The sequence below is a fragment of the Rhincodon typus genome, chromosome 24 (assembly GCF_021869965.1).
Source record: "Rhincodon typus isolate 14 chromosome 24, sRhiTyp1.1, whole genome shotgun sequence".
NCBI classification, from domain to species: domain Eukaryota; kingdom Metazoa; phylum Chordata; class Chondrichthyes; order Orectolobiformes; family Rhincodontidae; genus Rhincodon; species Rhincodon typus.
In genome coordinates this window covers 36,873,710-36,890,362 of record NC_063355.1, presented here as the reverse complement: position 1 = coordinate 36,890,362, position 16,653 = coordinate 36,873,710, and the positions used below count along the sequence as shown (strand labels likewise).

General features: G+C 42.6%; 1 protein-coding gene across 1 annotated transcript in view; it reads right to left on the bottom strand.

The window, feature by feature from the left end:
* The window catches only part of LOC125486002 (unconventional myosin-XVIIIb-like), a 280,703-nt gene that overhangs the window by 86,446 nt on the left and 177,604 nt on the right, over positions 1-16,653 (bottom strand). Inside the window, exons 26-31 of the mRNA XM_048611748.1 lie at positions 16,008-16,130; positions 15,204-15,358; positions 10,590-10,713; positions 7,399-7,599; positions 5,020-5,130; positions 2,352-2,456 (exon numbers count right to left, since the gene is read on the bottom strand). Of these exons, the coding sequence (XP_048467705.1) occupies positions 2,352-2,456; positions 5,020-5,130; positions 7,399-7,599; positions 10,590-10,713; positions 15,204-15,358; positions 16,008-16,130 (819 nt within the window). The remainder of the gene's footprint in view (positions 1-2,351; positions 2,457-5,019; positions 5,131-7,398; positions 7,600-10,589; positions 10,714-15,203; positions 15,359-16,007; positions 16,131-16,653) is intronic.

Here is a 16,653-nt window from a genome sequence, read left to right as displayed (position 1 = left end):
ACCTTGTCATCAAATAACCTTGATTTGTTAAGTATATTCAAGGTTGAGATAGACTGATTTTAATCAAAATGGAATCGAGGGCTATGGGGACAAGGTGGGAAAGTGAAGTCGAGGATTTTCTGAGGAGCCATGATCTTGTTGAATGGCAGAGCAGACTCGATGGGCCGAAAGGCTTACTTCTGTTTTCACATTTTATGATCCTTTCATAAAGCAAAAACAAAAGCGATAAGGTTGCATTTGTCACTGCAATAGATTCAGAATAATGCCTTGCTGTAAATGCCGGTTCTTGTAAAATGAGCTGCAATCTTGCCAATAACGAAGGAACAATACCCTCAAGGAGAATGATATTCCACAATACGCAAAAAGGAAAACTATTCCTGCTGTCTAAAAGGGTCTCCTGCGCATTCAACATCTTGAAATAAAGCACGTATAGATTTTATTTTGTAGCCAGCCTTGTCTGATGAATCAGTGGCTTGTAAATTTATGAACCCTCTGAGCTCCCTTACAGTTGAGAGCCACATCCTGAAAGCAGCCTACTCTTCATCCTCTGCTTAGCAGCTATTGAGCTCATTTCAGAGCTTTCTAGGTCACAGGATGTATTCTACCTTCTGTCCTGTGCCCTGATTTTGTTTCAGCCAGGAGTAAAGAGCTGAACCAGTCCCTCAGCATCACAGGAGAAGAAACCAAAGGAGAAGCAACGTCTTGTGCCGGGTTTTGTGATGCGATTGATAGGCCAAACCGAGAACGTTTGCTGACTGTAGATTTCTATTAAAGTCTGTTTTACTGCAACAACCCAGACTGAACAGGCGACATGGACTACATCACAATTTTGTGCCTGTCATTACACATATGGACAAAGGTTTTAAACTGCAGTGTTTTAGACGATATCCTGATTTAATAATACATATTTGTCTCTTTAAAGGGGATTGGTGGCATTTTATTGTCACCATTTGAAATTTATAATGCCAGCCCAGAGATAAAAAAGTTCTATCAATTTCACCCAAATTATGTTTGAGGTTGCATCCAGCTGAGCATCTTGATTAGAAATAAAATGTAGATGTTGTGGTTTCTTCTTACTGCAGTGAACTGTGAAATAGGAGGCATTATTGCTGCAAGCTAATGCTCTCTGTCGGTTACAGCAGAACATTCAAGTGGAATTGACTGTGTGTTATCTGGCTGAGCTACTGCTTTGTGCGCATCAGACACATGCGCAATAGATGATCCAATGTTTAATTCCCAGTTTCTGCAGTGTTGGCTCAAGGACTCTCCACATGTAAATAAAGGGTGGCTTGGTGACAGGATACCGGCCTCTGTGGAGTTACTTCAGGACCTAGTGACCCAGGCTAATGCTCTGGAAACAAGGATTCAAATCCCACCATGGCAAATTGTTAAAATTTCAATTCAATTAATAAATCTGGAATCATAAGTCAGATGATTGTGACCAATAAACTATTGTCAATTGATACAAAATCATCTGATTCACAAATGTCCTTTAAGGGAAGGAAATCTACCATCCTTACCCTGTCTGGCCCACGTGGATCTCCATATCCATAGTGATGTGGGTGACTCATAAATAGGCTATAAAGCCACTTATTTGTATCTAACTGTTACAAAATCTGACAAAGAGAATAAAACCAGATGACCTGACACAAAGGAAGACAGCTGTGGTTGTGGAAAGTCATTCATCTCAGTTCCACGACTTCTGTGTAGGTGTTCCTGAGGGTGGTGTCCTAGACCCAAACATCTTCAGCTGCTTCATCAATGATCGACCCTCCATCAGAAGGTCAGAAGTGGGGATGTTCGCTGGTGAGTGCACAATGTTCAGCACCTTTCACAACTTCTCAAATACTGAAGCAATCCATGTCCAAATACAGCAAGACCTGGCGAGCAGGCTTGGGCTGATAAGTGGCAAATAACATTCGTGTCACACTTTACCTAAACTGTTAAAACCTTGCATAATTTTATAGCCCTCAATCAGGTCTTCCTTGGACTTCATTTCTTAGCCTAACAAGAAATTGCTGGAGAAATGCAGCAGGTCTGACAGCATCTGTGGGGAGAAAACATAGCATTTCTTCTGAAGAAGGGTCACCGGACTCGAAACATTAATTCTTGCCAAGTTTCCCCAACTCATTTTGTTTTTGTTTGTGTTTTTCTTCTTCAGATCTGTAGTTCTTTGCTTAATTTTTCCAGCCTATCCATTGTATCCTGATATGCCTTTCTGAAAATTTCTGAAATAATTCCTTCAGTTTGTATGACTGCTGGGGGCAGTGGTAGTGTTCCAATGGGGTTTTAATGATATTTCCATCACACTATTGTATAATCTCCATCACATCACAGAAGAACTGACCTACCTGCTCACAGAGGGTTCCAACCAAACTCTCCAAGTCCTGTTTCTCATGAAGGACCAGCTGGCGTTCCTCAAACTCCTGCTCCAGCTGCATCTCCAACTGACGGAGCTGTGCCAAACAGAAAGGACACAGAAAATATCAGAGGTGAGACTGCCCAACAACACTTTGGGCTGTTCAAAGGCCTCATACATCAACCTAGAGCAGCCTCTCAAGTCCTTTCAGAATTGTATCTGACTGCACAACTACACAGGACCTCCAAGTGGATGATGGGCCCATGGGGTGAACTATCATCTTTTGTTCAATGGTATTCCCAGCAATGGACTCTTGCCAGGGATATGCCTCATTGGGTCCTGCTGCCAACTGAAACAGGCTTTCCTCTTGCTTTCAGCCCTAGTAGCAGGATGTCTACCATCCTTGTGAAACTTAACCCCACTAACTCTGTTTCTCTCTCCCCAGATACTGCCAGCACTGACTATTCTCAGCATTAGTTCTTCTGCCCTTCTCCACAGAGCTAATTTGTTGCCCAGAACATGATACAAACTTGAGGCAGGAGGATAGGAAATCATATTCTCACAAGCAAGGCCTCTAGCAAACTCAGTAATCCCATTACATACACAGACAGAGTCAATAGGCTTACAACTGAATCACCTGGAAAAACACTGGAAAAATGTTGCATACTAAAGGAACTGTACCATATTTCTGTTGAAAGTATTTTGCTCATTCATGAAAGGGGACATCTGTCAGATTCTGCATCTTATTTGTGTTTTTATAGTACATGATACAAATGAAGTAATGGATTCTCTATCATGAACAGAGATGGTTCTGATCTTAAGGAACAGTTTATAATCCTTGTTATTGGCAGATTTTACTCAGTTTACAATATATCCCTGGGGGCTCACGTGATGCAAAGTCCCTACCTCTGGACCAGCATTCAAGTCCCACCTGCTCATAACATTTCTGAACAGATTGATAATAAAATATCTATATTGTATACTTGTAAAGTGGATACCAAGGCACATACAAAGATCGTTTGCAATACCATTGCCGAGTCCTGCGATATCAACTTCCTGAGGGTTACCATTGATCTAAAACTGAACCAGACCAGCCATACGAATGCTGTGACTGCAATTTACCTCCTGTTTCCCCAGAGCTTGTCCACAAGTCAGGAATGTGATGGAATACTCCCCATATGCCTGGATGAGTGCAGCATGGTGGCACAGTGGTTAGCGCTGCTGCCTCACAGTGCCAGGGACCTGGGTTCAATTCCAACCTTGGCTGACTATCTGCATGGAGTTTGCACATTCTCCCCGAGTTTCCGTTAGGTGCTCTGGTTTCCTCCCACAGTCCAGAGATTTGTAGGTTAGGAGGACTGGCCACGCTAAATTGTCCATAGTGTGCAGGCTAGGTAGGTTAGCCAAGGGAAATGCGGGGAGGGGCATGGGTCTGGGTGGGATGCTCTTCAGAGTCTTGGTCAGTGTGGACTTTTGGGCCGAATGGCCTGTTTCCACACTGTAGGGGTTCTATGGTTCTAGACAAGAAGATCAACACCATCCAGGATAAAGCCATGTGCTTGACTGTTAACACATCTCATGCATACTCTCCACCACCTATGCACAAGTGATAGCACTGTGTACCACCGACAGGATCAAAAAATCACATAACACCAGGTTATAGTCCAACAGATTTATTTGAAGACACAAACTTTTAGATTCTTGCTACTACTTCAGGTGTCAGTGAGAGAGGTAGCATCAGACACACAATTTATAGGCAAAAAATCAGAGGGTCATAGAATTGATGTGAATGTATTGAACAAACCTAAGATGTTAAAGCTTTAATCAGTTAAAAAGGATTAATATGCAAATTCCTGAATTTCTTTCAAATCACTGCCCCAAGATAACTAAAGGTTTTATCAGTGTACATCCCAGGTCAGAGAATGCATTTTAGGCATAAGGCCTTGTTTAGAATCTGGCTATGTAGAATCTGACTTTAAAGAAATTCTTGAACCTGCATATTAATCCTTTCCAACTGATTAAAGATTCAACAGCTATCTTAGGTTTGCTCAACATATTTGCAACAGTTCTAAGACTCTTTGATCTTTTGCTTATAAATTCTATGTCTGATGCCACCTCTCGCACTGACACCTGAAGATGGAGTGAGACTCTGAAAGCTTGTCTTCAAATAAACCTGTTGGACTATAACCTGGCGTTGTGTGATTTCTGACCTTGATCACCCCAGTCCAACACTGTCACCTCCATATCATGCTCACCTAAAGGAGGCCTTGCTCCTTTAATAGCACCTCTCAAACTCACAGCCTCTATCATCTAGAAGGACAAGGCCAGATGATGTCTCCTCACCATGTTGACTTGGATCTATAGCACCATCCCTTCAGTGTCACTAAGTCAACAAAGCTGGAATCCCTTTCTAACTGTGGGTGCAAGTAAACCAAAAGACTGAAGTCATTCAAGAAGGCAGCTGACCAGCGACTTTTCAAGGGGCTTTAGGGATGTGCAACACATTCTGGCTTAGTCATTGAAGCTCACAACTAGTTAAATAAAGAGAAACTGCCCTCATGTGAGTTTAAAACATACATGCACTATAGATGAATAATACCCAGTTAGTACAAGGATAGATCTCGTGCACACTGTATTACAAGTCACCATGAGGAACATACCCTTCTCTGGCACGACTTGCGAACATCCTCCAGCTCTTCCTCCTTGTCTTCCAGTTCCTTCAGATGAATCTCCTTCAGTCGTTCCATCTCGATTTCAAACCGTAGATGTGTCTGAATGAAGGGACAGGAAGATGAGGAGAGAGTGAGAGAAGGAGAGAGAACAAGAGGGGAGCTAGTGGTGAAGAGTGAACGAGAGGTAGGAAGCTCGTAGGGAGAGGAAAACAGAAAGATGGAGGAAGTGAAAAAGAAGGAAACGGAGGCAGAGGGATTAAAAGGGACTGAGAATTAAAAAGAATCCTAAGGAAGAGTGAGAACAAAATTTATAGAATCAGAACCAATCAGAAAACCAGTGGGAAGTCAGTAGGAATAAAAAAAGCAGAGAGAAAAACAAACTGGAGAATGAGAACAGAGAGTTTAAAACTATGGGGGAAATAATCAGTAAATATACGGCAACATCAAGAACACTTCATAAACATTTCGTCGGCCAACATGTTCCAGGTTAAAAGGTCTTTCTTGCTTTTCCTGCTTTTTTTTTCCACTTCCTTTTCTCAAAGAATAATCTCCTCCCTGAGGTAGAGCCAGACAGGAACTGGGGCTCTGCAATTTCTCACCCACTGGAGTTATCCTCATCTGAACAGAGACAACGACAGTCAGCAGCAAACAGTCACCCTGGGATAGGAGAGTAGGGAGGGAGAGGTTAATAGATCAGGGTTTGGTAAAGAGGTGGATTGATGCTGAATGTAGTTTGAGACTTGATGGGATGAATGTTCTCCTCCTGTTCCGATTGAAATAATAAAACGCCACAATCCATTTTCAAGTTGCTTCCTATTAAGAATTTCCACGCCATGCAGCATGAGTTTTGAGGTAGCCCAAAAACACTGCTCTGTCAATGCACCATCTGATACTTTTACCATTTAATAACTAGCAGTTCCATACCGGTTTTGTTTTAATCTTGTTATCTAAAGTGATCATTTGTGCCGCTGAGCAATCAATCACCACACCCAATTAGCGAAGCAACAATTGAAGCCCATAAACCATGTGATTCTGTGGTTCTATAAACTAAAAATGTTACTGTTTTTCTGTTCTCAGTGAAAGTGCACTTTTTAAATATATAACACAAACTGGGAGTTCAAAGGGTCTTCCAGGTTGGGCGTAGAAATCAATTCATTGCTCTTTTCATCTCATCAAGAAACAGATCCTTCCCATTACATACAGACAGTGCAGACCATGGTAAGTAGCCCTGGGAGGTCCCTTATCTCCTCCAGCATGCATCCCAGGCAATGGGAGACCAGTCAGGAGGATATTGCAAAACTAGGATACTAATGTACCCATTCAGCAGAAAGGAATGAGTGTTTGTACACTAGTAAGGCCTCATGACACCACAATGCAGTTGTGTTAAACAATTAAGTATTCTGCAGCCACTCATTTCTCTTGAAGTTGAGAGAGGGGGTCTTAAGCTGGTGCCATCAGCCAACTGGCACCTTTGGGTAAGTGGCTGCATTGAGGCTGGGCTGTAAGCATCTCCAAACCTTATACTTACTTGCACCCAACGGTCACTCAGTAACTACATTAAAAAAGGTCAGACCTTGCCCGGTGGGGCCTTGAACTGTCACTGTCAATGTAAAAGCACGCGCAATAGTGATAACTCTGGTTTGGGTGTACTGAGATTGGATTCAACAGTACATCTCAAACAATTTCCATTTTTGTTTACCGTTCCCTTCCTCTAGCGTAGAGCACAGATGAGGTTGACTTCTGCAATAGGACAGAAGCAAAACAAGAATGCAAATCTATTATCCAATGGGACATCCAACAACAACTTAACTTCCTTCCTCCCTATCTGACCACTACAGCATGAAATTTCCACGCGATAGCACAGCAAATGCACTGTCAATGGGGGATCAGAATCCAAAGTCCATTTGAGTCCGGGTTTCTCATGTTTTGCCAGACAAATATTTAGCCTTCCTAAGAGGGGGACAAGACCAGAAGGGCATCTTAGCGGGACAGTGATCAAATAGCCAACAGAAACACATTGAAAGCAGCTGAGCAAATGTTTCCAGAAGGGTGCATTAGCAGAGAAGTATGAAAAGTTGTGGGATGTGAGGAAAGCAGGCATGATAAATTTCTTCAAGCAGTGACAATTTAAGCTAGACGAACATTACAATGGGCTCAGGACTCATCGGATACGGGAGGAAAATTGGCCAAAGTTCGTTCCCTTGATCACTAAACAGTGGCACCTCTACTGAGATCTCTGAATGCAGGCTATCCAGAGGCTCGATTTTGAGGTCTTCCACAACTGCAAAGCCTCCTCCATTAGATTGGAGAAAGAAAGCTACAAATTAAAATGGTGACTGGTTGTTGGATGATCAAGTTGTGACTGACCTGTTCCAGTTGTTCTATAGTTCCCACTTGTTCACTGATCTCTTTACTTTGCTCCTTTGTCGTTGCCTCCAGTTGTCGAAGTTGCTTCTTTATCTGGGCCATGGTCTCCTTGCTCTGCGGCTCACAGGATGTCAGGTCACCCAGTTCCAGTTTCAGTTCTGCTATTTTCTCATTTAATGTTGTGACCTCAGATTCCTTTCCCTGTCAAAGAAGACAGAAATAAAAGAAAAGACTGCGTTCACTTTCTTGCTAAGGTCAATACTGAGAGCTTGCTGCTGGAGTGCTTGTGTGTTCAAATGACAATATTATTCATATTTAGAAGCAGGGAAATCAAAGGTTAGTCCCAATCCCTGACTGACTGTGGAAGTGGAACAATATAGAAGCTTCACTAGGCATTTATATACAATATATATTCTGCAAGCACTGAGTAGGGAGAGTGGCCAAGTTTGTCTTACCTTTTGATTCTCTCTCTCTCTGTCCCAAGTCATAGGATTCCCTCATATCTAATCCATGCTTTAATATGTGGAAAGAAGTGGACATTGATTTCTGGGCATACATTCCCCACTACTTCTTGAGAATGCATTGACATCAGCACTAGAAGTGTTATACAATAAAACGAACGTCTTCATCATTATGTAAGACCAAAAGGTATAGAAGCAGAATTAGACCATTCAGCCCATCGAGTCTGCTCTGCCATTTGATCATGGCTGATATGTTTCTGAACCTCATTCTCTTGCTTCTTCTCCGTAGCCATTGATCCTATTACCAATCAGGAATCTATCTATCTATCTTAAAAACACTCAACAACTCGGCCTCCACAGTCCTCTGCTGTAATGAATTCCACGAATTAATCACCCTCGGATCTGAAGAAATTCTTCCTCCTCCTCAGAGTACTAAAGGGTCATCCCTTTCACTGTGAGGCTGTTCCCTCAGGTCCTAGACTCTCCTACCACGTCCAATCCATCTGGACTTTTCAGTATTCTGTAAGTTTCAATCAGATCTCCCCTCATCCTTCTAAACTCCATCAAGTACAGACCCAGAGTCCTTGACAGCTCCTCATATGATAAGTCCTTCATCCCCAGGATCATTCTTGTAATCCTCCTCTGGACCCCCTGCAATGCCAGCGCATCCTTCCTTAGATATGTGGCCCAAAACTGCTCACAATACTCCAAATACGGTCTGAGCAGAGCCATATGCAGCCTCAGAATACGTCTCTGCACCTGTATTCTAGCCTTTTAGAAATGAATGCTAACATTGCCTTTGCCTTCCTAATTGCCAACTGAACCTGCATGCTAACCATGACAGAATCCTGAACTAGAACTCCCAAGTCCCTCTGCGCTTCAGATTTCTGCAGACTTTCCCCATTTGAAAATAGTCTATGTCCCATTCTTCATACCAAAGATCAAAGCTTTACACTTGCTCACAGTGTATTACTTCTGCCACTTCTTTGCCCACTCTTCTAGCTGGTCCAAGTCCTTCTGCAGCCTCCCCACTTTCTCATCACTACTTATTCCTCCATTTATCTATGTATCATCTATAAATTTAGCAACAATTCTTTCAGTTTCATCTTGCAGATCATTAATGTATAATGTAAATAGGTGTGGTCCGAATACAGAATCACGTGGAAAACCACTAGTCAATGGCTGCCATCCTAAAAAAGACCCCTTTAACCCCATTCCCTGTCTTCTGCCATTCAGCCAATCCTATATCCATGCCAGTACTTTGCTCCTAAGACTCTTATTTAGCAGCCTCCTGTGCAGCACCTTGTCAAAGGCCTTCTAGAAATCTAAATAGATCACATCCACTGACTCTCCTTTGCCTAACTTGCTTGTTACCTCCATAAAGATTTGTAACAGATTTGAAGTGGAGGTGCCGGTGTTAGACTGGGGTGGATAAAATCAGAAGTCACATGACACCAAGTTAGATTCCAACAGGTTTGTTTGAAATCACAAGCTTTTGGAGCACTGCTCCTTCATCAGGTGAAGCTTGTGATTTCAACTAAACCTGTTGGATTACAGCCTGGTGTCATTCGATTTCTGATCTTGTCTAACAGATTGGTCAGACATGACCCTCTCCGACAAAGCCATGCTGACTCAGCCCCATTTTACCAGGCACTTTCAAGTACTCCCCAATCTCAACCAACCATGGAAATGTACTGTTTCAAATAAGCAGCCTTTAAACACCAAATATGTGTTCCTTTACTTTAATGGGTCCTCTTATGACTAAATCAAGGATGAAGGGAACAGTGTACTGAGCTGGATGGATCAGCCATCATGATATTGAATGGTGGAGCAGGATTGAAGGGCCGAATGCCTACTCCTGCTCCTAGTCTGTATAAACAACATCCATCTTTCTAATGGGCCTAAATTCTCTGATCTTGAAATCCATGATATCGTTGTTTCTCCAACTACATCAGTCTAGCTATGTTGAGAACAACTTGACACAGAAATGTCCACGATATAAAAGTTGGTCAGTGCATGGACAGAGGGGTGCCATGAAGAGTTTTGTAAATCCATAGATATAGTAGGGAGACAATGAGGTGCAAAGAATGCATTCAACTGTCTGGGATTTAAGCAACACTTTTACAATTGGCTGCCCATGTGCTGGTTCATGGTCACTGTTGACTGGCCAATAAAAGCAGTTGCCCATGATAAGTGTAGATGGCGCACATGCTGAGGAATGTATTGAACTGGACAGGACGTCCAACACACCTCAAGAATTCACTGCTGCAAGTTAAGAATCTGAGGCTGCTGCACCGTAACAACTGTGTGGATAGTTCACATTAATGGTCTTTGCAGCATGAGACAGAGAGTCTGTCATTTTCTTTCCTCTACACAAGTGTGCACTTCAGCTAAGCAAAGGATCCCTGCAGAGAAAGGAAGGGAACTTAGCCATGTTTCCAACAGCCTGTCTCTGCATAGTGCTGCTTCAGGAGTCCTGCCTGCTCTCTTCACTTGCAAATGGAAAGCCCATGATGAGGAAGAATATAATACCTCAACAAGTAAAGGAGAAAGGGAGCACAGCTTGTAGCAACTGAAAAGAAGCTATTTAACAAGGATTTCATTACTCATCACAGGGGGAGGGGGTCTTTCAACCTTAAATGACATGAGTATTTGTGTTCCTCACTCACGATGATCAATCTCTAAATTGAAGCTGCCAGAAAAGTTAAAAGATTGACATCTGCGTCTCACCTGCAGATTCTGTTGTGCCCGATAAAGCTCTGTCCGCAATGCTTGGTTTTCTTGGACAACTTTCTCACGAAGGGTCTTCTCGAAGGCAGCTTCCCCCAGAGCCTGAGCCAGCTCCATGTCGAACCTTGTCAGTGAAAGTGGGACAAAAGCAGAGAAATCACAATGAGACTGAATTACGATCAAGCTTTTCATTGAAGTTCTGTCAGTCAACAATCCCTCAAGCCATCAATGAAGTCATCAATTTCTACCTCAAACCAGATCCAAAAGTAATTTGTCAAAAAGCAGATCTTTCAATGAACTGAAAGTGATTCTCCATTAAAAAAACAACCAGGGTGTCAGAACTGTAAAACTGAATGTGTTACTGCTCCTCTCCTTCATTGGCGTAACCCATTTTGAAAATAAATTGCTTTGAACATAAAAACAACTGTTGTGATATTGCCAGGCAAACACTTAAATGTGTTCATTTGACATTTCCATGTTAATAATTTTAATAGCAGGGTGACCATAATTATTGTAATTGGCTTCATGCTCGCATTAAAATAGGGCTTCCTGAAATGTGAATCACTCATTCTATTTCTTCATTGTTCAGAAAATCCACAGGATGGTTCAAGTAGATAATGTATTCAGCTGTGGTCTTCATAGATTAGGGCTCAGGACCCTTTTTAGAACATAGATTAGGGCTCAGGATTGTTTTTAGAACAAATAAAGTGAGTAGTTTTACTACATTGCTGGATCTGAACATGTTTGATGTTTGTTTAGATACTTGGAAGAAAATTAATGAACTCTGCAACATTTATATTACTCATTCCAATGCAAACTAGATCTTAAAAACTAAATAATTCTGGATGTTTCAACTTGTGACAGGTAATTTCGCCCTCTCTCCAGGACCTTCTGGAAACCTCTGCGAATCTGAATTGGAATTAGAAACTTTGGACAGCTCCATGGTGCTAACCCAGAGAATGTTAGGCGGAAAATATCTAGTCTGACTTCTGGATGACCCTAGAACAGACATCGCGGTCACTCAAACTGTAAACCCCCAACAATTCCAAGTCTCCACTCAATCACCTGACTATCCCTGACCTTGCTGACTAACTCCCAGATCTAACTACCATCTAACCCTCCTATGACCCTACTCACTTACCAACTCACCCATTCTGCCAACTTGCACACTTACCTCCGAGCTACCTATAGACCAAGCCCCCCCTACACATTCAAACCAGACCTTTAAACTTACCATACAGACGTGGTGCCATTAAAATGGTGCTTATTCTGTCCTTGCCCCATCTCTATTTCCCTGCAACAGAGTTCCCTGATGGGTTTGAGACTGGGAGTTTCTGAGGAAGCTGGGTTTGAAACACTCAGCAGAAACAAAAACAGATGTAGATCGGGGAGAAATGTGAGTGGTAATCTGATGATGATCGCCTGTCCTCAGGAGCCGTAGATCACTACATAAATATAAATTCTAGTGTTCTATCAAGTGGTCTGTTTGAAAAACTTCAGATCCAGAGAATATGTTTTTGTGGAATTTGTTTATAAGACTCTTAGGGCAGAATTTTACATTTTACATTTTCCAAGCAGGGGCTTTAAAGAGGTCTTACAAATGCATTCTGTGGCATGCCCAGCCTAACCTGCATTCCATATCATACAGGGAGGGAGAGTGGAGGAATCTGAATACATCCTTGGGCCTATTGGTCTTTATGTGGGCAATTAATGGTAATTTTAGTGACTCTTTCGATTCCTACTGTTGTTTTACCTGCAAGGACAAGGCACAGGTGAGGCCCTCAGCTTTTACAGAGCCCACTGTTATCCGGTAGTGGGAGAAACCCACTTCTAGGGGTTCCGTGCGGAACACCCCCACCTCTCGACCAAGATCATGCCTCCCCCTTTATCTTACCTGCCACCCCTTCCTGCCAAGATCATAACCCCACTGGCCCCTCAATTCCAACTCCCCATCAACACAGTCCCCCACCCCCTCAGGCTGCAGTTCCAGCAGTGGCCACTACTCAAACACGGAGCTGCTGGGAGTAAGGAGCTGCCGGCCAATCACATTTGCTATCTAAGGTGGAACTTCAGAGTGGGGATATGGGTGCTCAAAATAGTCACAGGACAACAGGTAACAGTGGGGATGTGTTTCCCACTGACTCTTCAAGTGCATGCAAGGAAATCCCTTCATCCAAAACATCCTGACCTTCGAGTGATATTCAAGAACATGATTTGGGGGTGACAGTGTTGGACTGGGGTGGACAAACTTAGAAACCACACATCACCAGGTTGTAGTCCAACAGGTTTATGCGAAATCACAAACTTTCAGACTTGGTGCTGTGTAACATCTGACCACATTTAAGAACAGCAGTACAGGGGGTCACCAATTTATAAATGTCTGACTCATAGAAGTGATCCCAAACAGTGGTGTAATTTTAAAGATCCATCATAAGGAACATTTCCTGTACTTATGAATGGCCAATTTATATTGTCTTGTTTTGTGTTCTGACTTGCGTACAAATTGACTTGCAAATGTATACAAAATGGAACCGGTTCACAACCCAGGGACTGCCTGTACAGTAGAAATAATAATTCTTCTCTTATGTATCCAGAAATAGCCGAGCAATTGGTTCGCACGGAACTGGAAAATGTCAAGTGCTCTCTAACCATACATAAAACTCACTCCAACTATTAGCCGCAGAGTGAAAAAAAAGCAAGTAAGTTAAGACTGGGTCATCAGTTAAAGGATAATGTCAAGAGGAGATTCCAAAGAGTGCCAGAAAACAGTTGTGACTCCAAAAAAAACCTCTCTCTTATGTGATTGACAATGTACTGAGGTTGTGCATTCACCACTGAAAACAAAAAGAACACTGGAAATCACAATGGTCAGGCAGCATCCGTGGAGAGAAAGCAAGCTAATGTTTCGAAAACTCTGATGAAGCGTCTTCTAGACTTGAACCGTTAGCTTTCTCTCTCTCCATGGATGCTGCCTGACCCGCTCTAATTTCCAGCATTTTTTGTTTTCAGTACAGATTCCAGCATCTGTCGTAATTTAATCCTAAACTGTGCAGCCACTAAGTGAGTAGTGGTGTAATCTATATCTACAAAGTGATGAATCCTCAACACTTGTATCTCCTTCACAGCCACGAATATCATGAACCTCTTAGCAAATTATTTTTTCTAGCCCATTATCACAAACACTTGGCCATTTGTTGCTAAGGCAGCCCTGTGTAGACAAGTACACTGTATCAAAAAGAATAAAAGCAGTGACCAAACGCCAAGTAATTCACTGAATGAGAAACACCGGATCAGATTAATCATAGAAACATAGAAGATAGGTGCACGAGGAGGCCATTCGGCCCTTTGAGCCTGCTCCACCATTCTTCACAATCATGGCTGATCATCCAACTCAACAGCCTAATCCTGCTTTCTCCCCATAACCTTTGATCCCGTTCACCCCCAAGTGCTATATCTAGCCACCTCTTGAATACATTCAATGTTTTGGCATCAACTACTTCCCGTGGTAATGAATTCCGCAGGCTCACCACTCTCTGGGTAAAGAAATGTCTCTTCATCTCCGTCCTAAATTGTCTGCCCTGAATCCTCAGATTGTGACCCCTGGTTCTGGACACACCCACCATCGGGAACATCCTCCCTGCATCTACCCTGTCCAGTCCTATTAGAATTTTATAAGTCTCTATGAGATCCTGCCCGCACCCCCCACCCCTCCTCATTCGTCTGAACTCCAGCGAAAACAACCCAAACTAGTCAATCTCTCCTCATATGTCAGACCCGCCATCCCCAGATTCAGCCTGGTAAACCTTCGTTGCACTCTTTCGAGAGCAAGAGCATCCTTCCTCAGAAAAGGAGACTAAAATTGCACACAATATTCCAGGTGTCATCTCATCAAGGCCCTGTACAACTGCACCAATATATTCCTGCTCTTGTACTTGAAACCGCTCGCAATGAAGGCCAACATACCATTTACTTTCTTTACCGCCTGCTGCACCTGTATGCTTACCTTCAGCAACTGGTGTACAAGGACACCCAGGTCCCGCTGCACACTCCCCTCTCCCAAGTTACAGCCATTTAGGTCGTAATCTGCCTCATGTTTTTGCTTCCAAAGTGTATAACCTCACATTTATCCAAATTACACTGCATTTGCCATTGATTTGCTCACTCACCCAACCTGTCAGGATCATGCTGAAGGATCTCTGCATCCTGGTCACAATTCACACACCTCCCCCTCCCCCCACCCCCCCCCCCCCCCACACACACAAAAACACCCCTCCCCTCCCACCCAACTTGGTATCATCTGCAAACTTGGAGATGTTACATTTTGTTCCCTCATCCAAATCATTAATATATATTGTGAATAACCGGGGTCCTAGGACTGATGCCTGTAGCACTCCACTAGTTACTGCCTGCCAATTTGAAAAGGACCCATTAATTCTTACTCTTTGTTTCATCTCTGCCAACCAGTTTCCTATCCATCTCAATACACTTCCCCCAATCCCGTGCACTTTAATCTTGCACATTAACCTCTCATGTGAGACTTTGTTAAACGCTTTCTGAAAGAGTTTGACAGCCAAAAGAATAACAAGCACCTGCTTCTCCGGAAGTCACTCCTACCTTTTCTGTTTTTTCTCCAGCTCGTGGTTCCGGCTCTGTTGACTTTCCATCAGCACTTTAGTGTCCTCCAGTTCTGAGGTCAAACACTTGCTCTTTCTCCTTAACTGTTGAACATTCCGCTTTGCACTCTCATAACTTTCTTGGAGGTCTGTCAGCTGACCAAACCGAAGAGACGAAAACAGTGGGGACAGGCAAAAGTGAGGAAAACTTGTTATTAACCACTACTCAATGGGGAGCTGACTCAGTTGTCAGTGCATACAACAGTCCAGACAGGCAGTCACACTCTCCCAGTTTCATTGATGCTACATGCAACAAAGTTCCCAACCATGACTAGCCAGAGGTCTTCAACAAAATCAATACGATAATGTAGCTATTCAAATGAAATGTTTCAAAATAACAGCTGGGGAATTCTGACATAATTTTCAGCACTTCTTTCCCAATTAACTCCAAAAACAACTTGACCAACTGTTCAGATCACTGTACTATGTGGGATTTCAACGTGCAGCAATAGCACATAAGACCCATATGATGGGTCCTTCATTTTGCCTCAAATTTGAAAGCTCCTTTGTAGTTTACATTTTTTGCCCAAATTTTTACTGATGGTTCTGCCAGCGACATTTTAAAATGTACAAGATAAACAGAAAGAAAGAGCGTATTTTATGCAGTTTGCAGCCAACTGCTTCGAAATTCTGAAGGGGTTCTCCTGAGCACGCATCGGAAGAAAACATCAAAACAGCAAAAAATGGTGAAAGAGCAGAAGACCACAGTTGTAATGTGTCACCTCAAAATCCAGGTGCTTTTTACCTTTTGTTCCAGTTCCTTTCTGATCTGCAATTCTGAAGCAATTCTTTCCTCAAACGTATGGACTCGTTTCCTGAGAAACTCCATTTCCAGTAAAGTGCAGTCATAGCGCATTTTCCATTCTTCCTCTAACAATATAGAAGACACCGTAACATTAAATGTGAAGGCTTATAAACACAAGCAAAGCTGTCGTAATTATTCCTAATCACAGAGGGCTACACCAGCCGATGAGGTAAGCTACTAGACCAACAAGCTCTGAATTTTCCAGCGTGTGAAGCTGCATTAAAAGCAAAATCACGCACCAGCATCAGAAAACTGGTCACAAAAGCTGCTACAGTCTTGGAAAAGCAAAAGGATTCACCAAAGTTCTCCAGAGAAGTTAGCCTATCACTCCTGCTGGTCTGGCCAACAAGTGACTTCAGGTTCTTCGCTGTATTTTCATATCATTAGGAATTTAGAGTAAAAATGCAGACTGACTTAAATCTCAAGATTACAAAAATAAACGATTTTTGGAAATCAACAATACTTTCTTTTTTCATCTCAGTTCATCCAACCCTGCATGTATCTTACTACATTAATTGCTAGTGGGGAGGCAATAGCCTTGTGGTATTATCACTAGATTATTAATCCAGAGACCCAGATGGTGGAT